Source organism: Ursus americanus, chromosome 31 (genome assembly GCF_024610735.1).
Source record: "Ursus americanus isolate L20-20 chromosome 31, mUrsAme1.1.p, whole genome shotgun sequence".
Taxonomy (NCBI): Eukaryota; Metazoa; Chordata; class Mammalia; order Carnivora; family Ursidae; genus Ursus; species Ursus americanus.
The window spans coordinates 11,350,568-11,377,553 of record NC_142157.1 but is presented as its reverse complement, the minus strand read 5'-3'; the positions used below and the strand labels follow the sequence as shown (position 1 = coordinate 11,377,553).

The following is a 26,986-nucleotide window of genomic DNA, read 5'->3' as shown; positions in this document are numbered from 1 at the left end:
GTACATCATTAGTTTCAGATGTAGTGTTCAGTGATTCATCAGTTGCATATAACACCCAGTCCTCATCGCATCACATGCCCTCCTTAATACTTTCACTGTCTTTGACATTTTTTTAGTAAGATCAGAGTTTTCTATGATGTCATTTCACACACACACACACACACACACACACACACACACACACACACAGAGCCAAAAATTGACCCTTAACTTCAGGTTCTCCTTTGTAGTACCTAAAAATACAACCTTTCTGGAGTTTAAGAATTAAAAAAAATTTTCCATGTCAATTTCCTTGATCTGTTTCCAAGTGCTTAGCTTCTTTTCAAATGGCACTGTTGCTTTTCTTTTATGCATTTATTAATAAAAAACGAAAACTCCAGCTCCTTTCTATGAAGCATATTTTAAAGGAAGAGTCCTTCACTTCTAATTTCTCTTCCAATCCTTTCTGTGCTGCTGTTTTCTACCTGCTGCTTCCCATGGCTCTAGGACCCCCTAATTCCAAGAATATCTTGAAATCTTTAGACAGTGGTAAAAGCTTCCTTTAATAAAAATATAACAATAATGTTTGTTCATTTTCGATAGCTGTCATAATCCATGATTTCTAAGATGTATTTTTAATGTTCATGAACCACAGCAAAACAGTATAACTTTAACCTTAGAAATATGTTGAAAGTTAAAGGATTTACACTATTATTTAAATTCAGTTCTTAGTTAGCATTAATGCGATTGCCTTGTTCCTATTATCTTTTTTTATAACCTCTTCTGAAAAGCAGAGAAGATGAATTGGTGTTTTACAAAACCTTAAAATCCTCAGAAACATCTTATCTTTTTATCAGAGAATCTATCACTGTTATAATTTTCATCCTGTACCGCCTTTTATTTCACACAAATTATTTACATTTAATTCAATTAAGTTTATGATCTTCTCCAAATTATGACAAATATAGACAGTACTTAATATTTTTTAATAAAACCGCCTAGCCTGCTCTTCAAAGAATTAAGCGAGATTGTCAGTTTATGGAGCTGATGCATACAAAGCTATTTTCCTGGCTAGTACTGGATACTTGGGACAGTTAGTTCCCAAACATTTTAGCACACCGAGGTTGCATATGCGATTCTTTTAAGTGGCCTCTAATGTTTCCATAACCTGATAAAATGCTATTAATCTTTTGTGGCCACTTAAAAAAAAGTACTTTGTGTGCTAAAAGCGAGTTCAGAAATTCAAAGGAATTTTATGTGAAGTAATATCCTTACAGCAGCATAAATTAATTCTCCAATAAAAGTGTTGGTCAGTCCTGTGAGGGAAATAAAATATATAATTGTTTGTGCTTTGTAAGTCTAAAAGTAAAAATCCCACTCATTGCTTATGTTTTTGTGATTTGCGTTATCTGGTACGGTGACAGTCACACATTATCTTCTCCGATGTTTGATAGTATTTAGGAGAAATCTGGAATGACCTCAGGATGATCTCTCTAGGTCCCACTGCTTGACTCTAAATTCTATTTAATAACAGTTCGTGAAATCAGCACGTCTCCTTAGAGCTCTCCCGTGGGTTGCAAGTGATCAAACAGACAAAACCATAATGACAGGGCAGTGAGATAGGTTTAACAGAAGGGGAATTCTAAAGACATGCAGGAATGGCTGTTGAACTGCACACCGGGAAGGCCAAATCTTTTATTAAAATCATCACAAATACAAAAGTATCACTGAAATAGATATATGTACTCTATACATAGGTTCTCAAGTTCTTGGAAAATTATCATAAATGTATTGGCTTTACATTTCATTACATGGCATATCCCTAAAATATTAAACAGAACACAAATGTCTATGCAATTTGTGGATGAATAGCACCTTTGCATTTTTAATTCCTGTGTTTTCATCCAGACATTTATCTGTTTGTAAAGCATTTGCTAAAAAATCCTTCTTGATCTAGGCTTCCTGGCCTTGGGACTGACATGTTCTGTGTCATGCAAAGTTTGGTAGCTGGTAATGTCTGTTCACATTTCAAGTGTACCTTGCCTTTTCTGTAGCAAGAGCCAGTCTCCGTATGTTGGATATACAACCAGCTGCGGCTTCCTGGAGGTCCTGGTCAGGGGACCCAACCATATCCAGCAGAAGCTGTCACATGTAAAAGAAGACAAAAAGGGAAACGAGTATAAATTAATTAATTAAATTAATCTCAAGGCGTAAAGTTTGGCTCTGAAAACAGTTTTCAATATTAAATGTTTTTAAAAGTCACCAGAAAAGAAAAGTACAAGAAATTCCTTTTAGGCAAATGAAAATATAAATGGTACTTAACCAGACGCAGGGATTTCTCATGAAATGCTTACCTTTTTATTTTCTGGAGCTGAGCTAAACCTGCTTCTCCCTCCTTTCTTTGGTCATCTAACTGCTCTGGATTCTGCTTTGAAATTTATCTTGCATTCTTTCTGGCTTTTCTGCCTCCAGGCCAAGCCAACAGCATAGACTATTAGCATGCCCCCTTTAGATTTAATTTCTCTGTATTCCAACCCACTTGATCATGTCACAACCTAATTATGTCAATCCCCTAACTGCTTTGACTCCCAGTGCTAAATAACTACAGCCCAGTCTATTAACTTGTCCTTTAAAGGATTTTTGTGCTCTGGCCTCAGTTTACTTTCTAACCATTCGTCTTTTGCTTGCTGTATCCTGTAATCCAAGGTCACACACTTCCCCATTTCTTTTGCCTTCATTGATGCCATCCCTCTTCCTAAAAGGCTCTCTCATCCTCTTCTCTGACTTTCTAAATTTCATCCATCTTTCATGACCTAGTTAACTTTTCCACAAAGCCTCCATTGATTTCCATCAAATAAGATGCTATTTCTCCCTCATCACAGCTCTCATAGCAGTTTACTCAAATGCTTATTACTATCCTTATATCATATCTCCTCTTTTATTTGTTTTTATTTTTTTAAGTTTTGTTCTTTATTTAGTGAAGTAATCTCTACACCCAACGTGGGGCTCAAACTCATGACCCTGAGATTAAGAGTTGCATGCTCTTCCAACTGAGCCAGCCAGGCGCCCCTATATCTTCCCTTTTAAACAGATATTTGGATTGATGTTTTCTGTCCTTCTTTAGATTGTAAACTCTGAAACTTATAATACCGTATCATGCCTAGTACATAGGAGATGCCAAATAAATATCAAAGAAATGAATCAGAACTTTAAAAATCTATCAATTATGATTCCAATGAGTAGTTCTGACAAAGGATTTGAAAATTTAATTTGATTCGTATATTTTCTACACAGTAGCATTTGGGAACAAATGTTGATTGTGACAGAAAAGAAGGATGACTTGACAAGCAAAGAGATGTTATAAAGAGAAATGTTGTGAAACGTCTTAAGTATGGTGGGCTGAGGGGTTGGGCTTTTATTCCATAGGTAATAAAAAGAAGTTATTTAAGCACTTTAATCAGGAGAGTGGCATGGTCATGTTTGTATTTTAGAAAGATAACTTACACGGCACTGTGCAGAATATGGACTGTAGAGAAAAGATACTGAAGGCTCCTTGAAGTCCTTCAGGCCAGAGGTGATGAGAGTTGAACACAGCAGGACCCAGGCATAGTGTGGCCAGAATGAATTCAAGGGACATTTTAGGGGGTTAAACCATTCAATAGATGGCCCAAGGAGAGCTGGTTATCCAAATAGAAGAAAATAAAGATGGAATCTCCCATTATACATATATGATTTGGTAAATCATATAATCCCTTGATGATTTTAAAAAATTATTAATGATTTCCCTTTACATAACGTATTTTCTCCTTCCTTCACTCAAGTAGATGATGATTCAAAAGAATTCATGAATTCCCTCGATTCCATTGTTTTATAAATATAGCATTAAACTCTTCCAACAGCCTAAATCACTTTAATAGACAATATTTATTACTATATTAATTTTTTTATTACATGTCGTTATAATGAATAATGTCAGTTACCTGTAGGCTTTTCTGGGCCCTGGATGAGAGAGGGCCTGATTGCTACATGAAAGACTTGATTTCCACAAGCAAATGGGATGTATAGATAATCTACTGTCTGAGTTCTCTGTATATGTTGTTCAGGAAGTTGGAGGAACATAGATTGCCCGCTCTAACAAGCCCAGCTAATGCCTATTTCACAAGGCCAGCCTGTCTTGCTTTTGTGCTGGTCCTTGGTCTCTCCTCCAGTAGATTCTGTTGTTGATATTTTTTAAATCTAGGAAGAGGTGAACTAGAGTTCTAGCGTGAACCCAGACTATCTGAGCAGGGAACTAGACACTTGCCTTATGCAGTTCAGCTGCTTTCTAGAAAAGGCAAACAGTAGTCAAGCAGCTGGTTTTTGAGGTCATAGCTCCTTGGATTTGTATCCTGACTCTTCCACTTACTGGGTGGGTTACTGAACCTCTAACCCCTATCTTCTCATAAGTTTAAGGGGATCACCTGCCTCTGAGGCTTCTTGTGAAGATGAGTGAGATAATAGAGACCTTGAGAAAATGTTTGAACACCTGTATTCACAGCTTCTTCCTGTCTTTACATCCTTTGCTCTTTCCCTGCTCTCCTCTTCCCATTTAAGTCTGACTGTTCCCTGAGCCTTGCATGGATCCAAGCATGCAGTGTGTGAGAGGAAAAACTGGAGAAGCACAGGCGGGGAGAATTCACACCAGACAAGGCGGAGGATTCCTTGTGGGAGAGAAAGAAACAACATGTGGGGAAGGAAAGGAGGAAGGTGGAGAGAAGGAAGAGCTTCCACCCTGTTTTGAATAGAGTGTTTGGAAAAGTTGGAATAGGGGGGTTATTTTAGGAGCAACTTTAGGGTGAGACAGATGTACTGAGTACAAAAAAAGATAAGAGGATTTTAAAGAAGTTTAACAGTGCTGTTTTCAAGAAAGAGTGCAACTAGGATTAAAATCACTTTCTGTTGCTACTCGGTCTCCAGGCTTATGTGTCTGACTGCATTTCCATGTCGGGACTGGACCACGAGGCAGCTTGGCTTCACGCAGGTTATGCATTTGAATCACATAAACCCATGCTCAGTACAAAGTAAGAGCTCCATAAGTGGTATTCATTATCATCGTGATTATTTCGCCAGTTCTGAAGTCTGGTTCTGGCTTCTATTCCCTGGAGCCCAGCCCTGGTTAGTTTGGGAGGAATGAGGAAGCAGGAATTTTGGCCCTAAGGTCAGTCTAGCCCTGTCAGCACTTTCTGCAGTCCCCACCTCATCTCTGGTTGACCCCTATGGGCACCAATGGCCCAGGCTTCACTTGGCATCAGCTATTGCCACCACGCCTTGCATGGCTCCCTTGGAAAGCAGCCCTTTGGCCTGATACCTGCCCAAACCGAACTTGCATTTTGTCCATTCTCCCTCAGATCATGTTTTTGCTTTATGGTTCCCCCCTCCTCTGGCTTTCCAAGTCAGTTGCATTTATTCCCAAACCCCTGATGCCAGTTATATAATTTCATATTACATAAACTAATGAACTGTGAGTGTGAAATGTACTAGTCATAACGTTTGGCAGGCTGTTGGCATCTCGGTAGAGAGCCTGCAGTGTGTTGGCTATGCCAGGAATCAGCGAGATAAAGGTTGCAGAGGGGAGGATCTGCTGTGCATTCATTCACATGCTTTACGGTGGAATATAATATCAAATCAATGCAGGACCCTTTTTATGACTCTACTCTGTCAATGACTTTTTCTAGGACCTGAGTAACTTCTAGACCTGAATGCATTAAGAGGACTACTACTCTTTGGGGAATTAATTTAGCCTCAGTTTCTTGCACTAACCACAAGGTTTCATTCTTTATCACATATGGTGGTTAGTAAATGTTTAATCTAAAAGCTCCACCAGTGGAACCCAGCAGTCCAGTATCTTAAAGGCCCAAAGTAGAGGCAAGGGTGAAATTTTTAAAAAATAAATAAAAGGAGAAAAGGATGGCTTAGAACAGTACCTGTGGTAGGCAGTGAGAGTTGCTTCCTTGAATGTACCTGGAGTGACTCACTGGCACTGGGCCTGTAGGTTACCTAACAATTGTACAATGTGAAATGATTTTATTAGCTACCAAGCTTACTATGTGCCAGGCACAGTGATTTATTCTTCACAAGTTAATTTATCCTGCTCTACCTATTTTCCTTAGCCAGGAACATTCTCAATCAAGGGTATAGTGTTGGAAGTGTAGAACTTTCTGTGTGCTCAGGGTATGAATGGCTTGATATTTGAGAAGCACTCCTGAGACTCTCTTTTGGGGATGCTGCTGCTGAGTTTATTGGTTTTCCTGCACTTTACTTGCTGCTGTCAGTCAATGTTACTCATTGCTTTGTTACTACACCCAGAGGCTGTGTTGCGAATGCTGCTTTACAAATTGAAAAAGGATGTGCTACTTGCCCAAACCACTATCTGAACAACATGTACGATATATGTGTCTTGGTTTTGAATCGGACTCAGGATTATACGCTTTTATTTTTAAGAGCTTCTTAGGCAAACTAGGGCACTCAGAGGAATGCTTTAAAATGAATAGAAACATCCACATAACAGAAACTTAGTGTAAAATTCTGCATTTGATGGGCAGCTAACAGAAAATAAAGAGCAGCATGTGTTTTCCAATCACTAACACACGGGGCAAGGTGAGGGCGTTTTGTAATACTTGGCGATAATTACGTAAAGGGGTACTTTTCTTAGGAAAGTGAGTTGCAAATTGGGTACAAGTGATTATGGAAGCAGTACACTCTTCTGGGTGTATATTTTTTGATCTGTAGACATTTTCCAACTATAAAAGCATTTTTGATATTATAAGGGGGAAAAACACCTCAGGTTTACCTTTTTGAAGTGTTTGCTCCTTTCAAAAACTTTCCTCTTTTTAATCTTTCCCTCCCCCAAACATACCCAAGGACCTTAAATTTATTGGGAGTTTCATATGTACACTGAAGGAAAACTGGCCCCCTTGCTTTCAAAGTTAATTGCACAGGGTGCTTTAAAACATCATTCAAACACATTACTTTTTACAACGTTGGCGTGAACGAGGACAAGGGGAGGGGCACAAAGCGTGGTTTGTGGATCGGACTAACACAAATACTTCCTCCAGTGTCAAAGGCTTTGATCTCAAGGTGCATGCCCTCACTACGCAGCTGTGACCTATGATTCACATCCCCTAGAAGGTGAGACAAAGGTAGCATGGGAATTGGTGTCTGCATTCAATTTTTACTTTTATATCTAACAGTTCATGATTTTATATAATATTTCAGTTGTATGAAAAATATGTACCAATTTGAGTGATAACAGATTTTCTTGTGGTTTGACTCAACATTGTTTGGGTGAACACAGACTGGAAATATGAGTTTTAATTAGAGCCGGATGAGCTCTGAAATACCTGCCTGCACACCAAGCTTAGCAGGTTTTCCAGAAAGATCTTGAGTTCCCAGAGCTCATTTGAACTGTGAACGCTTTAGCTGTTTTCCCATTCACAAGGCATCGCGGTGTGGTTGTCGCACTAGTGTGCAGCCCAGGAACAAGCAAGGCATTTGCACCGCGTCTGCCTTGCACAGTGGCTTCCTGGCTATGCAGGTTGGCTGAGGCTCCTCAGTGGTTTCCCTCACATCCCGACTTTGAGCCCTGGTAATTCATTTCATATGACAGCTCACCAGAGCCATGGGCCTCAAAACATATTTTACATTTGTTGGTTGGGGCAAAACCTTTGATTCTGTTTGGTCAGTGAAGTGAATCAAGGGGCTTGCCCTTTAGTGGTGTCTGCCTTCCAGTGACAGGAGCGTGTGTCCTATTTACCCGATGTGAGGTTCATATCCACAAAGCTTGAAAGCGGGGTCTACATGTTTGATCTGGTGCCTCTTCTGTGCAGATGTATGTTTACAGTTGAGTAGGTTTGCCCTCTCAAAAAGGTTTGCCCTTTTCTTCCACATTGTTTTTCCATGAGCCTTCCAGTAGAGAGCTCTTGTGCCCAGACACACACACACACACACACACACACACACACAGAGGCACGCGCTAAAGAGAGCCCTAACAACCTTCTAAAGAATGCTAGAAATTCTAGAAATGGACATGCCTTGATGACTGGCAGCATCAGGAGATTGTGGGACTCTGTGTTCTCCGTTAGAGGAAAAGGAAGTGGTAAGTCTTCACAAGCCCTGCATGGAAGTTCATGGTATTGTTTGGAATGGATTCAAGTTGCTCTTCAATTTTTTTTTCCTATCAACTATAAAGCATATCTGTGCATATGGGAGTTTCCTGGCTAAGACTGCTAAAGAAATGACAGGCTGGGAATGGATAAAAAGATTTATGAGGATAGGGTTGTTTAGGATTGCATTTTGCTATTGGGTAGATCAAATGACAAAGATAATTCTCTGGAAGTAAAAAAAAAAACACTATATTCTCATAGATTATGGAGTGTAGTGGCTGTGAGTTCATGCTTTGAGTTCACAGTCTGGGTTTGAATCCTGACTTCCTAACTGCATATGACGTGGGGTAACTCTCTTTGATCTTCAGTTCTTCTTACCAGTAAAATTAGGATTGGCAATAGTACCTTTTTAACAGGAAAGATGTGGGGATTAAATGAAATAATAAATGTAAAGTGCTTCTTCTACATGTTCCTACATGATGATTGTTATAATTATCATTGTTGGTATTATCTAGAATTGGAGGTTGTAGGGTAGAGAGATTAAAATGAATTTTTTTTTTTTTTGTCAGCTCACTTTCTCTGCTAGAGTTCCAATCAGATTGACTCCAATCAGCAATTTTGGTCTAGTTATATTGAGAATTAGTATGTTAACAGGGCCTTGTCATGTCCTGTTAGGTGAAGAAAGTGCCACTAACACAACTCTGTGTTCATGGTAATAGATTGATCATTTCTTCAAATTACAGTTTCCTCCTGCATCAGTTTCTAGTCCAGAAGGACATCAGCCCCCATGGGTAAATAAAGGCACGAGGTAGCTATTAATAAAGATGAGATAAAAGCATCAGATATGAAATATGTTTCCAAGGGAAATGGGAGAAGTTGGATGAATAGGGAAATGGTTAGAATTCTAAATATTCACAAAAACGTAAGGCTAAACTCTTTTATCAATTTATATTATAGAAAACAGAGCTCACTCACACTTTGCTATTAGAATAATTGAATAAAACTACTGTACCTTTGTCTTGGAAAAGATTATCCTATAAACTTATTTATGAGTCTGATTAGAACGCAGATGCTTTTTTTGGTAAGGTTTTCTACTTGTTCTTATTGGATTGGAAGATGTTGAAGTTAGAAACTTCAATCTAAGCAAAGGAACGTGGAGAAGACCGTACAGAAATGAAATACACTGAGAATTTAATATTTTAAATGATTAGTGTTAATCTCTTCCCCTACCTGACCTTTACAAGACCTGATGAAAAGATTTGCACCCAGCAAAAAAGGTAAACTTAAGACTCACATGTCTTCTCTCTTATTGGATTAAGAGTTTGTCTGAATATAGAATTCTGGTTTAGAAGTCAAATTTGAAGAATTGGAAGAATTTTGAAGACATTGCTCCATTTTCTTCTTGCTTCCAGTGTTACTGTTGAGAAGCCCAAAGTGTTCTTGACGTTTGGTTTCTCTCACTCAATCTTCTTTTTCTCTCCTTTCTCTTTTGAAGATTGTAGAATCTTTTTATTATTACTATACTTAATGTTCTAAAATTTTACAGTGCTATATCTTGTGATAGGTCTGCTTCTATCCTTGTATACAGGGCACCTGATGTGCCATTTCAATCTGGTAATTCATGCACTTCAATTCTGGGAAATTCTCTTGAATGATCTCATTTCATTTCCTCCTTTCCATTTTCTCAGTTATCCCTTTGAGAAATTAATATTCTGAAGTTAGATCTTTTGCACTGGTTCTCTAATTTTTATCTTTCCTTCCCTATTTTCATCTTTTTATCTTTTTGCTCTACTTTCTGAGACATTTCTTTTTTTTCTTTTTAAATTTTTATTTAAATTCTAGTTAGTTAATATACAGTGCAATATTGGTTTCAGGAGAAGAATTCAGTGATTCATCACTTACATATAACACCCAGTGCTCATCATAACAAGTGCCCTCCTTAATGCCCATCACCCATCTAGCCCATCCTCCACCCCACCTCCTTCCATCAACCCTCAGTTTGTTCTCACTTTGTTTCCCACTCTTTTTTCCCCCTTCCCATATATTCATGTTTTGTTTCTTAAATTCCACATGAGTGAAATCATATGGTATTTGTCTTTCTCTAACTGACTTAATTCACTTAGTAAGTGAAATACTCTCTAGCTCCATCCACGTCATTGCAAATGGCAAGATTTCATTCTTTTTGATGGCTGAGTAATATTCCATCATATATATATATACCACATCTTCCTTATCCATTTATCAGTCAATGTCGATTTGGGCTCTTTCCATAGTTTGGCTATTGTTGATAATGCTGCTATAAACATCAGGGTGCACCCACCTCTTTGAATCTGTATTTTTGTATCCTTTGGGTAAATACCTAGTAGTGCAATTGCTGGCTCATAGGATAGTTCTATTTTTAACTTTTTGAAAAAACTTCATACTATTTTCTAGAGTGGCTGCACCAGTTTGCATTTCCACCAACAGTGCAAGAGGGTTCCCCTCTCTCTGCATCTTTGCCACCATCTGTTGTTTCCTGTGTTGTTAATTTTATCCATTCTGATAGGTATGAGGTGGTATCTCATCATAGTTTTGATTTGTATTTCCCTGATGATGAGTGATGTTGAGCATCTTGTCATGTGTCTGTTAGCCATCTGGATGTCTTCTTTGGAAAAATGTCTATTCATGTCTTCTGCCTGTTTCTTAACTGGATTATGTGTTTTCTGGATGTTGAGTTTGATAAGTTCTTTATATATTTTGGATACTAATCATTTATCAGATATGTCATTTGTAAACATCTTCTCCCATTCCATAGGCTGCCTTTTAGTTTTGTTGATTGTTTCCTTCACTGTGCATAAGACTTGTATCCTGATGAAGTCCCAGTAGTTCATTTTTGCTTTTGTTTCCCTTACCTCTGGCAATGTGTTTAGTAAGAAGCTTCTCTGGCCTAGGTCAAAGAGGTTGCTGTCTCTGCTCTCCTCTAGGATTTTGATGGTTTCCTGTCTCATTTTTAGGCCTTTCATCCATTTTGAATTTATTTTTGTGTATGGTATAAGAAAGTGGTCCAGTTTCATTCTTCTGCATGTAGGTGTCCAGGTTTCCCAACACTGTATGTTGAAGAAACTGTCTTTTTTTCCGTTGAATATTCTTTCCTGCTTTGTTGAAGATTAGTTGACCATAGAGTTGTGGGTCCATTTCTGAGTTTTCTATTCTGTTCCATTGATCTGTGTCTGTTTCTGTGCCGGTACCATACTGTCTTGATGACTACAGCTTTGTAACATAGCTTGAAGTCTGAAATTGTGATGCCTCCAGCTTTACTTTTCTTTTTCAAGTTTGCTTTGGCTATTCAGGGTCTTTTGTAGTTCCATAGATATTTTAGGATTGTTTGTTTTAGCTCTGTGAAAAATGCTCGTCATATTTTGAAAGGGATTGCATTAAATGTGTAGGTTGCTTTGGGTAGTATAGACATTTTAACAATGTTTGTTCTTCTGATCTGTGGGCATGGAATGCTTTTCCATTTCTTTGTATCCTTTTCAATTTCTTTCATAAGTGTTCTATAGTTTTTAGGGTACAGATTGTTTACATCTTTGTTTAGGTTTATTCCTAGGTATCTTATGGTTTTTGGTGTAATTGTCAATGAGATCAATGCTTGATTTCTTTTTCTGCTGCTTCATTATTGGTGTATAGAAATGCAACAGACTTCTGTATGTTGATTTTATATCCTGAGACCTTGCTGGATTCATGTATTAGTTCTAGTAATTTTTTGGTGGAGTCTTTCAGGGTTTCAACAGAGAGTATCATGTCATCCACAAATAGTGAAAGTTTGACTTCTTCTTTGCCAACTTGGATGCCTTTTATTTCCTTTTGTTGTCTGATTGCTGAGGCTAAGACTTCCCGTACTATGCTAAATAGTAATGATGAGAGTGGACATCCCTGTCTTGTTCCTGACCATAAAGGAAAAGCCCTCATTTTTCCCCATTGAGGATGATATTAGCTGTGGGTATTTCCTATATGGCCTTTATGATGTCGAGGGTTTTTATCAAGATTGGATGCTGTATTTTGTTAAATGCTTTTTTTTTATTTTGCATCTACTAAGAGGATCATATGGTTCTTAGCCTTTCTTTTGTTAATATGCTTATCACCTTGAATGATTTGCGAATATTGAACCACCCCAGCAGCCCAGGAATAAATCCTACTTGATCGTGGTGAATAATTCTTTTAATGCACTGTTGGATCTGTTTTGCTAGTATCTTGTTGAGAATTTCTGCATCCATGTTCATCAGGGATACTGGCCTGGAATTCTCTTTTTTAGTGGGGTCTTTATCTGGATTTGGAATCAAGGTAATGCTGGCCCCATAGAATGAGTTTGGAAGTTTTCCTTCCATTCCTATTTTTGGGAACAATTTGAGAAGAATAGGGATTAACTCTTCTTTAAATGCCTGGTAGAATTTGCCTATGAAGCCATCTGGTCCTGGACTTTGGTTGGTTGGGAGATTTTTTGATTACTGATTCAATTTCTTTGCTGGTTATGGGTCTTTTCAAGTTTTGTATTTCTTTCTGTTTCAGTTTTGGTAGTTTGTATGTTTCTAGGAATTTGTCCATTTCTCCCAGATTGTCCAGTTTGTTGGCAAATAATTTTTCATAATATTCTCTTATAATTGTATTTCCATGGTGTTGGTTGTTATCTCTCCTCTTTCATTTGTTATTTTACTTATTTGGGTCCTTTCTCTTTTCTTTTTGATAAGTCTGGCTAGGGGGTTTATCAATTTTATTAATTCTTTCAAAGAACCAGCTCTTAGTTTGTTGATCTGTTTTACTGTGTTTTGTTTGTTTCTATATTGTTTATTTCTGCTCTAATATTTATTTATTTCCCTTCTGCTGGTTTTAGGTTTTGTTTGTTGTTCCTTTTCTAGCTCCTTAAGGTATAAGGTATAAGGTTTGATGTGTGTTTTTGAGACTTTTCTTGCTTCTTGAGATAGACCTGTATTGCTATATATGTCCCTCTTAGGACTGCCTATGTTGCATCCCAAAGGTTTTGGACTGTGATGTTTTCATTTTCATTTGCTTCCATGTACTGTTTTGTTTTTTCTTTAATTTCCTTGTTAACCCACTTCATTCTTTAGTAGGATGTTCTTTAAGCTTCATGTATTTATGATTCTTCCTAATTTTTTCTTGTGGTTAACTTCAAGTTTCATAGCATTGTGGTCTGAAAATATGCATGGTATGATCTTAATCTTTTTGTACTTGCTGAGGGCTGATCTGTGACCCAGTATGTGATCTATTCTGGAGAATGTTTCATGTGTACTCGAAAATAATGTGTATTCTTCTGCTTTAAGATGAAGTGTTTTGAATATATCTGTTAAGTCCATCTGGTCCAGTGTGTTATTCAAAGCCATTGTTTCCGTGTTGATTTTGTGCTTAGATGATCTGTCTGTTGCTGTTAGTGGGTATGAAACTGCCCTACTATTATTGTGTTATTATCAATGAGTTTCTTTATGTTTGTTTTAATTGACTTATATATTTGGGTGCTCCCAAGTTGGGGACATAAATATTTACATTTGTCAGATCTTCTTTTTTTTTTCTTTTTAAGATTTATTTATTTATTTTAGAGAGGCAGAGAGGGAGAGCGCAAAAGAGTGAGTGAGAGGAGGGGCAGAGGGAGAGAATCTGCAAGCAGACTCCCCATTGAGTGTGGAATCTGATGCAGGGCTCCATCCCACGACCCATGAAATGACAACCTGAGCTGAAACCATGAGTCAGAGACTTAACAGACTGAGCCACCCAGGCGCCCCTAGATCTTCTTGATGGATAGATGCCTCTGAGAGATTTATCTTCCAACTCTTCAGTTCATGCTCCCTGAATGTTCTTTTTTTATAGAGCTCTGTTTCGGTTTCATACATGCAATACTTTTATATCTCTCTGAGGATTTTCACTTTTTTTCCTTCTCTCTGCTACACTCTGTTTCTTTCAAGAACTGATTTGTTTGTTTCTATTTATTTCAGTTTCTGTCTTCTATGTTCAAGATATGCTTCAGATGTGACTTACTTGGATGAATGGAAAGTCTGAGCACGTGGATAGGGCTTGTTGACTTTGTGTTTTACTGCTGGGTAATCTGGGTGGTCTCAGGGCCACTCAGAGTTGTGCTGTCCATGAAGACACCAGATTAAAGGGGCCTGAAATGCAGCTCTTACTTGCTCACCAATTCATGAACAATGTTCAGGGGCTACATCTTCCTGGACGAAGGGATGCCTTTTTCTTCCTACAGAAGTGTGATCTCCTTTTTAAGTCTGACACCAGCAAAACTACATCTTCCCAGAGGGAACATCTTTTTCTAATTCACACACAACAGTTCCCATAAGCCATCAGAGGCCTGGAAAGGCTGGCTGGAGTACTCCCCAGGTCAATTTCTTGAAATCTTTTGTGTTGAGCTGGTCAAATTCTCCAAGTAAGAGCTTTTCAAACTCCATCCCACAGAGTAAGGGACTGGTTTGTAGGGATTTGGGACTGAGTAGGGCAAATAGTCCAGTTAGCTTTCAGTGTTTATATGCTCACCTAATCTCCATCTTCAGTAGAATATCCTTACCTCACAGTGGCTGTTGTCCTCCAGTCCAGAGACCCTATTTTATCTTCTCTGGGCAGCTGCTAAGTTGGGGAAGGGCAGTGACTTGCTGTGTGGAGTTGGGGAAGGGGCTCTTTTACTCAGTTTTCTTTATTACAGCCTCCATCCTGAACCCTACCAACCAATTCCAGAGGTACTTAGGGATACCAGTTCTTAATATTTTGAGGCTTCCACATTGCAAACTGGGTTTGTTCTCAGTTTCTCCCACTATTGGCTTCGCATTCTGATTCTTGAAGTCGGCTAGGCAGTTGTCGCTCTTCCACTGAATTTCAATTTATAAAATGTTATTTTCCCCTCTCCAATTCTCCCTGTCTTTGTTGGTCTTTTTTTAAAGTCCCTTGAATGTAATGTTAGATTTCAGAAGGAAATAAAATTAGATGCAGTAGTTTAATCTGCTACTGTACTTGAAACAATCTATAGATTTTCTCCAGACTCCAGGAAAAATGTCCTGGATATCAACTTTGAATACAATGCCTGCGTTTAACGTGGGTTATCTCCTATTGAGAAGAGACTGTGGTTGTCTATGTTCTATTGTTAGATCAGTTTTGTAAAAGAATATTTAGAAATAAATTTTTTGGAAAGAGGTTGTATATAATACATACATATATGAGTCTCCAGCTCAGACCATTCAACTGCCTGCTTGACATCTGCACTTGGATATAAAACACACTAAGTTTCATATGAACAAAGCTCAACTCTTGATCCTTCCTTCCAAAACCTGTTTCCCCATGGCCTCCCCACCTCAGTTCATGTCAACTCATCTTTCCAGTTGGCTAGGCCAAAAACCTTGGAGTTCCTAGACGTCTCTCTTTCTCTTACTACCTTTATGCCTTATCCAAGCTGTGAACAGATCCTGTTGGCTTTACCTTCAAAATGTACTCAGAATCTGACCTCTTCTCATTACCTCCACTGCTGCGGTCTGAGCTACTATCATCTCCTGCTTGGATTTAAGGACGGGGCCAAGTTTTTGATATGCAAGAAGAATTGGAGCTGACTTTGAAAAGTATAGCTTAGAGAAAACTAAATCACTCAGATAGGCAATTTGGGAGAATCTTTCCTTCTTTTTAAGAAGAAAAGGCAGAGAAGAGAAGAGATAGTAAAGCAGTCCACTGGGAGAATGAAAGCCTACTTCAGAAATGGCCACAGGGCTTTTTATGAGCTGCCAAAGGTAATACTTGACTTGGAAGTTGTTGGCATCGCTACAATGCATATTCCCTTCCATTACGACAAATCTTTAATTTTTTTAACTTATTTAATTTTTTTTTTTTGCTTTGCATACAATGGCCTTATAAGAATTTTCTTGCTTTGTTTGTTGTTTTCATCAAGGTAGAAGTTAGTGAGGAGGACAAGATAAAAGGCTGAAGTTCCAAGTCTATGCCAGCTCTGTATAATATAGGAACAAAATGCTTGCAAGAGTGAAACAATCCATAACCTGAATCAAATTAGCAGATTCTGGGTGATATATAGAGTTCCCTCTAAATTAGACGTTGTCTAGGGAAGTTTGAGCCAGTATTTCCTGTATGATCATGGGAATGGCAGCCTTAGCTAACATCTGAGCTACTGAATATGGTTGTTTGGGCTTTTTTTTTGTAACATGAATAAAACCGTGACTAAAGATGACATCTCATCTCAAAATAAAAAAATAAACAGTGTGACCCAAATAATAAGGTCACTTGTAGCCTCAGAATTTGACCTCCTCAGTTCCATTGATCTTTATCCCTACGCCACATCTACTGGTCACCTATTCTTGTGGTCATACCTAGGAAATTCCTAATACCAGGAACCGTTTCATCTCTGCTTCTAATTGCCCTCTTGCAGAAGGTCCAGGTTCTGGAAGAGACAGACTGGGATTGAGAACACAGGAGACACTTGTATCTTCACAGTCTCCTTACTCTTGCCTACCTTCTGTGATCCACCACGTCAGCTGCTTTTCTGTCACTAGGTTTAGCTCTCTTTTCTCTACTATTCTTCTATCATACCAATATTACAAATTGAAATCCCGGATCTCAACCAGGCTTCTAGATAATGCACACACATTCAGGATCTCTCATCTCAACTGGCTCTCCATTCTGGTAATCCATGTAGGTATCTTTCTCATCAGCTTTCTTTCTCTGCAGCAGCTATTTAAAATTTTCTCTACTCTCCTCAAATTACCTAACTCACCACTTCAGTTCCTTGCTCTCAGCCTGTGCCTTTGCCTCCTACTTGATGGGGAAAATAGAAATCACAAAAAGGGAAATTGCCCAACTCCCTGCCATCTCAGTCACAGATTCCCACTGCAAGTGTGTCCATCCTTTCCCTTCTTGCCATCTGTCATATACAAGGTGTATCTCTCCTGCAGGCTAAACTCATCTCCATGCCCTCAAGCGCTGTGTTCCCCCTCCTCTCCACTCCTCTGGAAGCTTACTCCACCGTCGTTCCCACTCTGATACCTTCACCGTTTCCCCTCTCTTCCTGCTCTTGCCAATTAGCACATAAGGACACTCATGTTTCTGCCGTCTCCGAACACAAAAACAAACAAACAAAAGAAAAAAAAACTCACCCCAACTACCTTTACTTCCCCTTTCAGTTATCATTCTTGCTACCTTTTCTTCTCCACCAAGCTTTTCAGAGCGGCCTCTCTTGCTGTCCTCATTTCCTCACCTCTTTTCCGAGATTATTAGAATTTATTTGCTCTGAATCCAGTAGACACTTTTTGTTCCCTTCTTCACTTTTCAGTTGGTCATGTCCTTGTGCTCAGAATAATCTCTTCTTGACTTCCTTAAAATAGCACTTTCCTGATTTGTTTTGATTGTTTTCTCTTTAAGACTCTAATTGCTTTTTTTTTTCTTGTGGAATCCTCTTTCTCTGCCCATCGTGGTATGACTCAGGATATCACCTCAACCCTCTCATTTTTTCTTTTCTCTGTATACCCTCCAAGAGAAATGTCACCCACTCTCATTATTTCATGGACCATGGCTCTCAAATCTGTGTTGTTAAGGCTTCATATCAAGCATATATATATATATATATATATATGATATCACATATAGATATATATCATATCTCTGTATCTTCCAGGATGTTCAAAGTTAATATGTCCCCAATGAGCTCTTGTTTTCTTCCACAAGTAGATTCCTTTTATCATCCTTGAATCTAGTTGGCCAACTTAGACATTGAGGCATCCTCTCTCTACCCTCCTCCTCGTTCTTCACCTAGTGTGTTGTTTTTACCTCCCAAACATCTCTTGAATCCACCCATTTCCTCTGTCCCCAGTGCTTACAATGACCTTAGTTGAAGCCACCGTTATCCCTTTCTGAACTGCTGCCTAATTTACCTTCTATCCTTATTCCATCCATTCATTTGAAGGTAAAAGCCAAAGACAGTCAGCTGAAGAGTCAGGGACAGTTGGAGAAATGAGGATCTCCAGGAATGATACTCCTCTGATAGGGTGGATTCCATAGTGGATGTGATCAATTGATGGGGCATTATGAAATGAGTAAGTAGGCAAGAAGACATTAAGATTGAATATGCAGAAGTTAGAGGGAATAGCCAATGTCAGAATTTCCAACTTTTGGAGATAAAATGAGATCACGAGTACAGTGGGTGAGAATAGCCAGGAGAAGAAATACTCAAAGACCAGAGAGATGTATAGACTGAATGTATAGATAAGTTTGTAGGTGTAGGACAGGAAGTCAAGGTATTTTCTGCCAAAAACCTCAATTTTCTTTTTAATCTTGAAGACAAGGTCATGTGAGTAATATCCCTACTTAATACAGACATAGGTCTGTAATTGATCATTTCACATAGAAATATTTTAAAACAATAAAGGATATGCACTATTTATAAGAAGACATTAACCTTAATTACCTAAAGAAACCTTCATTGGAAAGATTTTGTTTTGGTTTACAGCTTTGCTCTAGGAAATGCTAAAAATTCATAAAATCTGACGTCAAACTATAAAATTAAATCTTGCCAAGCTAGGAAAAAATTTAAAATTGTTTAAAATAAAAATAAGGCCAAACATTATCTCAAAATGGATATATTAAAATGGATACTTTCCACAATATTCCTCAATACCGGAATCAGTATGAATTATTAATGTTATATTTTTTGCATTTATATTTATCTCCAAAAACTGGCACGCTATTAGAAGGAAAACAAAACCAAAGACATGTTAATATCTAAAATACCTTACTGGATATAGAATTCATCCCCCATGGGAGCAAAAATGGAAAGATATCCAGAAGAGATGAAGCCGAAGAATTGAAAAGGAAGAAAAAACCCCTTTAAAAGTGAAACCACTTGCCCAATTTTATTTTGATTTCTTTTCAGCTTCAAGAGCAGCTTAATATGGAAAAAATAAAGCACAAGGCTGGAGAGAAGAGCCACAATTTTTCTTCTTCAATGTCAAAGAAATAGCTTTCCCTGCTCCTACTAAATTGGAACTTAGCTCATAAGGATGAAAATAAATGACGAATTTCTGGGGAAATAACCTTAAATGAAAGATTCTTTTGGCCCAATGGTTGCTTTTCTTAAACTCCAGTTGACTTAACCTCATTCTCAAGGCCCCTTCTGCCCTTCTTTTCACTGCACCCGCCTGGTATCACGTGCGCCTTGAAAGTCTGTCTCATCACTCTCTATGCATTTGGGACATGTTTTCCTTTTCTGATACAATTTGTGGGAAGGAATAAGTTAGATGTGACTGTGCTTACTTAATATCTCTTTTAAAACCTTATTTCTAATGTTTAAGATTTTTTAAAAATGGAAACTAAAAAATATGACCGTAAAATTTTGCAAAGTAATGTTTCCACTAACTCTGACAAAAAGCCCTGATAATCCTTTTAAAGTTTTTAACATACACCGAAATATTAATTTTAGTCTTCTCTTTTTGCTAAAATTATATAAAATGATACTTCTTAGTGTCATCTATGTAAGAACTTCCAATTTCAGTGAAAGAAACTGAATTAATTTTATAACAGAATGATCCTTCTTCCTCTCTGGAAAAGACTGTGTTCATTTCAGAGCCCATCTCACATGATTTTTTGCCAGTTTAGCTATTTAGAACTTCAGAGCTGGCCCTAAGCATAGTATGTAGGCCAGTGATTAAAAAAATTTTTTTTTCAGGCGTGGAAATCTTTTCCTCCCCTGCCCTCAAAGAAAACGTTAACTATCCCATGAAATTCAATATACATAAATATATGTATGTAAGATAAAATGGAACATCTGAAGAGAGAGTAAAGCATGGGTTCCTAGAACTCTGCCTGTTCCTTCTTGTTCTTCATATAGACTGTCAAGGTACCTCTTTGATTCTATGATACACACAAAAACCCTCATCTTCACAAGAGGAAGAGGGCCAATCTTTGGTCTCCATGCCTTTCTATTTCGTAGAATTTCTCTCTCACTACAAAACACCTCCCCTTGTTGCTTGCTCCTCAACTGGTGATGTAAGCCTGCTCATGGTTTGTTCATTCCACACAGATCTGCCCCAACCACACTTACTTTTCCAACAACTGCCCCAAACCACCCCCTACACCACAATCATAAAAACTCAGTCCCTCCATTCTGATAGTCTCGGCTAGACATTTGGGAGAACACAGTTCAAACACATAGCTACTGAGTTTTACATGAGAGAGCCTTGCTTACTCTTCCCAGATTTAAAAATTTGTTTACAAATTTTAGATAAATGATTTTTAAGCCAAATACTTTACAGAATTTCAAAGTATATGCCAAAGTGATGCATTTAAGGCAGCACAAATAAAACAGTTCTATTTAGGAAGGTCTTCTGGGCTCTCCTGAAATGGTACACGTAGAACATGGTTTATATGTTATACTAGCCTGTCTCAGTATCCTGATGAGAACTGGAATGGGTCACATCCCAAAGCTGGTTCCAAGACTGGCCCAGAGATCCTGATCAAATATTTTTATAAAGTCATTCCTTCAATCTTACTTTAAAATCTACTTGGATCTGAGGTACTAAAGTGGCTCATTTGTATCAATACTTATTTTATGTTAACCTAGCCTCTTCAATATATATCTTACACTTCTGGTATGATTTTTACCTTTAAATCAATTTTTTCTTTATTAAATCTTTTTGGATGGAGAAAGCAGGTGGGGCAGGTCTTTGTTTCCTGTGTCAGTCAGGAAAAGGTGTTGGTGATCACCTGTGATGTGATGTGAAAGACACTATAAGGAAGGCACAGTCTAGCCCTCAAGGAGTGTACAGGGTAAGGAGCAAGGTATGTGGCAGCCGGTGGCCCAGGGGAATAGCCCCCTCTCTGCCTTGTGGTGGGGGACCCAGGAGACAGAGATGGATGACTGCCAAGCTTTCTGGTTGTTGTGCTCAATGACTCAGGTGATGGGTGGTGGGGAAGATCTCTGTCTTTACAAAGCAAAGCCCAGGCTGGACATAAGCTAAGGCTCAGGCAGGCTTTCTCAGATCATCATCACCCAGTCTCCACCAGAAATGACATTCCACCATCCATTCCACTATTACGGACCCAGGAGAGGCAGGGAGGATGGGTATCCCTTGAGAAGGATGGGGCTAATAATAACAATAGCTAACATTTCAACAAATGATTAGTGCTTACCAGGTACTGGGCATTATTCAAAGTGCCTTCTATATGCCAACTCATTTATTGCTCTCAACAACCCCGACGATAAATATTATCATAAATATTTCTAATGTTACAGATAAGGAAACTAAAGCATAGAGAGATTAAGTCACTTGCCCAAAGTTGCCATGTTTGGGAAAGCCAGGATTTGAACACAAGCTCCAGATCCCATGCTCTTACCCATCACACACACTCCATCCCTTGGTGTAAGTGCCCATGGAGAGGGAGCTTGTCTGGCTTGGTCCCTGGACTCCTGGTGCTAGCATTTCCTGAGATGTGCCTAGTTTTCCCTGGTCCTTGGGCCATCGTGCCCACACCTGATCTTGAAATCTGTAGTCACAGTCAACTGCAATTCTTCCACTCAATGGGGCCTCTTTCTTCTGCCGACTCTCCCTGTGGGTCCCATGGGAGAGTGTGGCGCCCCTGTATGCTGTGTGCCATCTGTAGGGACCAGGACCTGCCTGTGGCTGACGTTTTAGATGCCCATCTCCACCAGTGGTGGACCATTGCTCCTGCACCATACTGGGCTTGCAGTCAAACACACTCATAGCTTCTCCTGAAGTCTGAACCCCTTACTTTCATCTGTGGATCCTCGGGGGCTAACTCAATCGACATTATTTTGAGGTTAAGATGCTCTGCATATTGGGTGGGGGAATGGGGTAAGTGGGTGATGGGCATTAAGGAGGGCACTTGATGTAATGAGTGCTAGGTGTTACATGCAACTGATGAATCACTAAGTTCTAACTCTGAAACTAATAATACACTATATGTTAATTAAATTGAATTTAAATTTAAAAAAAGATGCTCTGCATATTGTAGCTGCAGCAAACTGAGATTTCAAAATTGCTCTTCTGATCCTTTTATTCATTTCAACTCATATTCCTTTTCAAAAGCACTTGAATTTTTTTTCTCTGGTCTAAAATAAAACTTACCTGTTACTCTTTAGCCTGGGCACAATGATGCTGGATCTCTCTGCTTACCATTCCTCATGGCTTACTTGTGGATTTCATTGTGTATGTTGTTTTTCAAATTGTTCAATAAGATTATTCCTAGTACTGGCCCTTGAAGAACACTGCCCAGGGGAGTGCCTGGATGGCTCAGTCGGTTAAGCCGCTGCCTCCAGCTCAGGTCTTGATCCTGGGGTCCCGGGATCAAGGCCCACATCAGGCTCCCTGCTTGGTGGAGAGTCTGCTTCTCTCTCTCCCTCTGCCCCTCCCCCTACTCTTTCTTGTCCTTGTTCCCTTGCCAGATTCCCTGACCATAGCAAAGCTTCCTTCTTTTGAATTGCTTTGGTGCAGAACTTTGTGAATAGATGTCCTAGAAACTTACATGACAACTGGTTTCCTCCTTTTGAGGCATTAGAGGAGTCCTAAGCACCTTTGATGAATTACCAGAATACATGTAACCAACAAAGCTATTTTTTTCTCCTCGAGCTTTATGTCTTCACACAGAGTAAAAGGACTTACTTAATGTTGCATTCCAAGAGTGGACATTCACAATGTGAATCTTATTCTCTCCATGATCCTATGGTATGTTAAAAGCTTTGTGTATTAAAACTAAACATCTCTTTTCGGTCTATCAGTTTCCTCTGACATAAGCCATTACTATGAAAATTATTTTAATGAGCATTAAAGTTATAATTATAAGTACGGAAATAATTTTAAAATTATTTCAGTAAAGTCAAGTGTATACGAAGAAAGTCTCAGTGCAAAATGGCTTTCCTAACTTGGCAGTGGCAGGTAAAGTCTGTGATGAAATTTTTATCTCAATGCAACAGACTGGCTTTCTCTCTTGCCCAGCCGTGCTTTTTGAAGTTTTTCATGTACCACAAAATACATAATAAGGGATAGTTAAATTCACTCTGAACCCTAGCTACATGACCATGACATATTTGGAGGTGACTCTGAGGTGCATTCCCAAATATGGTGCAATGCTTTCTAAATTTACAGTCTGATTTCCTGCTGCCAGTTACGACTGCCAAATGCTTCTGACAGTGCGGCCAGTTTGTGGTGTCCCTAAAAATCATCAGCAATTTGAAAACATTAGCGCCCGGCAATAGTCATACTTTGCAATGATTGCCTGTATTTATCACCTTACTTTTCCAGGGTACAAACTGAAAAAAAATCACAGAGAAAAATTAAACTTCTCTAGCAGTGGGGAAAATATAGAGTTGAGAAATCAAATGCGTGATTGGATCCCAACCCCTTTCTCTATTGTTTAAAAATAAACAATTGAAGCACTGGGCTTATGTGGCTACGGAGAAGAAAAATATCATAAATATGTATCCTTCCTCAAATGCTGCTTAGTTTGTCGGCACATTGGCAGAGTATTTTGATATTAGGGTATTATGGTTATGTGGCAGTACTAAAAATGGGGAGACATTCATTGCTTCATTCAACAAATATTCACTACGTTCTGCTCTGTGGCATGAAGTGTGCTTGGGAGTGTACAAGTTGGTGAGACCAGCCTGGCTTCTGCTTTAGGAATCCTATAGTCTCCTGGGACAGACGGTGATGTCCATACTATAGAGGAGAGACAGTCTTGGGAGAGCACAGGGGGACGTGGGGGGTATGTGCAGACTTCCCTGAGGAGCAAGAGTGAATCTGAAGCCCAAAGGATGGACAAGAGCAATGCAAAGTGTGGTAGGGGCACACATCCCTTTATGGAGGGCGAGAAACACAAGTAGTGTGCATCACTTCTCACTTGTTGTTCACGAGAATTTAGTCACACAGTCACACCAAGATTCAGGGGAGGCTGAGAGATGTATTCTGTGGCTGGAAGCCATATGCTGTGCTCAGACTAGCATCAGAGACAGGAGGCTGGATGTTGGGGGAAATGCAGCGGTCCACGGCATAAGGGCAGTGGGGAAAGGAGGAGGGCACAACGGCAGAGAGACACGCAGGAGTCCAATCACACGAGGCCTCGTTCAGAGCAAAGGAAACCATGTTAGTGTCTTAAAAAAGGGCAGCAGGAGACTTATCAGTACAGTATTTGCTCACAGAAAAGGCTTTTTGCAAAAAAGCCTCGACTGATCAGGGCAGACACATGCCAAGGTTTTCCACGGATTCTCCCACTTAATTGTCACATGTCCTTGTTTACCAACAGCCCGAATACGCGTGCAGGGGACACATATCTGAGTCATATGGTCTCTGAAGAAATGGCCTGAGGGCTTTTAACAGATAGTGGTGTGTAGATATAGACAGAAACCTGAACTATCCTGTGCTACTCAGCTTGATACGGTCAGTAACTGTGGGGTGTGCTCTGACTTCACATACGGTCACACAGCTCGCAACAAAACACACTACCTACAGTGCAGAGGTGGTCGCACCAGCACACTCATATTTGCAGATACAAGTGTGGCCTCTGCATTGTGGTCAAGCCGCAGGAGAGCCGGACCATCCTTGGCGGGGGCACAGTCCTGCCCACAGCCTCTCCAGGGAGCGTCAGATCCCACCACTGATACAGGACCGCCCACATGGCATTCAGGCCAGCACCCCAAATTCTGTCTACACTGGAAACATCAGGACCAAAGACTCAGCTGCTGTCTGAGCTGGTTTGGCATACAGGAACTGGATTTGAATCCAGGGAGGAGCACTTTAGAAAGCCACCTATCCCATACCCACAGCTCGACTTGGCAGGATTCCACTCTTGTAAGGACAACAGCAGCATTCTGATGCACCCACTCAGAGCCAAGCTCTTTATATATATAAATATAAATGCAAATATAAGTGTGTATATGTGTGTGTGTGTATATCCATATGTATGTATATATATAAATATATATATTCTTGTCATTTTCATCCTCTTGGTAACTATTTGAGGTACATATTATCATCCTTATAGAACCACAGAGTGCAGGGAAGTGGGATGAGTTGGCAGCTGCACCCATACCCAGGATTCAAACCCAGTTCCGTCTGGCACCAAACACATGCTCATTTCCCTGCCTCCTCTGTTATTTATTTAATCAGTAGGTTTCTTCCTCAGATTTACTCCATTTTCTAAATTGGATCAATGGACTCGCTTTTGGACATCTGTCTAAATTAATGTATTATATATGTCTATCGTCTAAAATAAAAAACCTACCTAAATTTGCATGCAAATCACTGGCTATATCCTATAAAAAGCACATCAGAAAATTCTGTTGTTCTTATTCTTAAAAAAATGGCTTGTGGCAGCTTTAGTGCCTACAGGCTGTCTGGATCTTTGTCTTAGGGCTTCATTATCAAATCTTTCTATTTATGATAGGACATCATTTCTTTTAAGATTTCAATTAATGAATATGAAAAATACAGATAAGTCATGGTGGTGGTGTTGATTTACTTATTGTTTTCAAATGATTAATACTTAAGTTCTGATTAACAATCAATTATTAATTGAATTGACTTGTCGGAGCTGAAACTCAAAGTGGTGTTAAAGCACAGAGGACTGTTTTAATAAAAGTCAAACCTAACAAGGAGAATTAAGTGAATCACAGCTAAGCCTCAAAACTAGAAATGGGGCTTCTCTCACTTAGCCAAGGGTTTTTGAGGTTTGTCCGTATTGTTGCCTGTGTCAGCAGCTCGCTCCTTCTCATCGCCGGGTAGCATTCCATTGTATGGATGTACCTGTCTGTTCAGCCATTCACCTGTTGAGGGACATTTTAATTGTTTCTGTTTCAGTGATTTGGAAGAATGCTGCTCTAAGTACTCACAGAGAGCTTTTTGTGTGCACATATGTTTTCATTTCTCTTGGGTAGATATCTGGGAGCGGAGGGGCTGGGCCATATGGTAGGTGCATATTTAATTTTGCAAGAAGCTGGCAAGCTGTTTTCCAAGGGGCTCTATCATGTTGCATTCTCAGTGGATGAGCAGTGGATGAGGGTTCTGGTTCCTCCACATGCTTGTCAGCACTTAGTACTGTCAGGCTTTTGAATTTTTGCCATTCCGGTAGACATGTGCCGGTGTCTCAAGAGGTTTTGGTTTGCATTTCCCTGATAATTAGTGGTTTTGAGCATCTTTTCCTGTGTTTATTTGCCATCTGTATATCTTTGCTGAGGTGTCTATTCAGACATTTTGCAAATTTTTAATTGAGTTGTGTATCTTCTTATTGAGTTGTAATAATTCTTTATGTAGTTTGAATAATACAAGTCCACTGACAGATATGTAAAAGCATATATACGTATATAAAAGCAGGGACTTGCTCCGGTTTTGGCAAAAGAGCTGGACCCAATGTTACCTAAATCCGTATCTTTGAATACTCCACTTCCAGACCCAAACTTCCCCACGGTGAGGATTACTGGGACTTGAACAAGCAAAACCGAGGGTACATTTTGGTGCAAGAAAGGTCTATTCATCCAGATACATATCCAGACATATGATCATTTGTTGTCAACACGCAGTTTCACGGTAAAGGAAAGCAGCGTCTTTGCTGCCTCTCCCAGTCTCAGTAAGCACGCCACATTTCCATCTGTGCAGCCCTGTGACCGGGCGGCATTGGGCCAGCAGCACTCCCAGACCTGTCCCTGGCTGATGGTGCAACACATCTTAGATGTGTTTCTACTTTTCTTTGGCAAAGATGACAATTTTCAAAGAGATTTTCATTTTTACTTCTCCGCATGCAAAATGGAGTAAAAATGATCCAGTCAACATTCTTATAAGTAGTTTCACTGGCAAGTGACCATTTGAGAAAAAAAAATA

At 39.3% G+C, this 26,986-nt stretch overlaps 1 protein-coding gene across 3 annotated transcripts in view; it reads right to left on the bottom strand.

Annotated features, from left to right (window-relative positions):
* Nucleotides 1-1,656: 1,656 nt before the first annotated feature.
* Nucleotides 1,657-26,986, bottom strand: part of ODAD2 (outer dynein arm docking complex subunit 2) — a 174,619-nt gene continuing 149,289 nt past the window's right edge. For all 3 annotated transcript variants that reach the window (XM_045812814.2, XM_045812816.2, XM_045812815.2), the window contains one exon: nucleotides 1,657-2,121. In XM_045812814.2, coding sequence (XP_045668770.1) covers nucleotides 2,008-2,121 — 114 coding nt within the window. In that variant the 3' untranslated portion in view covers nucleotides 1,657-2,007. The remainder of the gene's footprint in view (nucleotides 2,122-26,986) is intronic.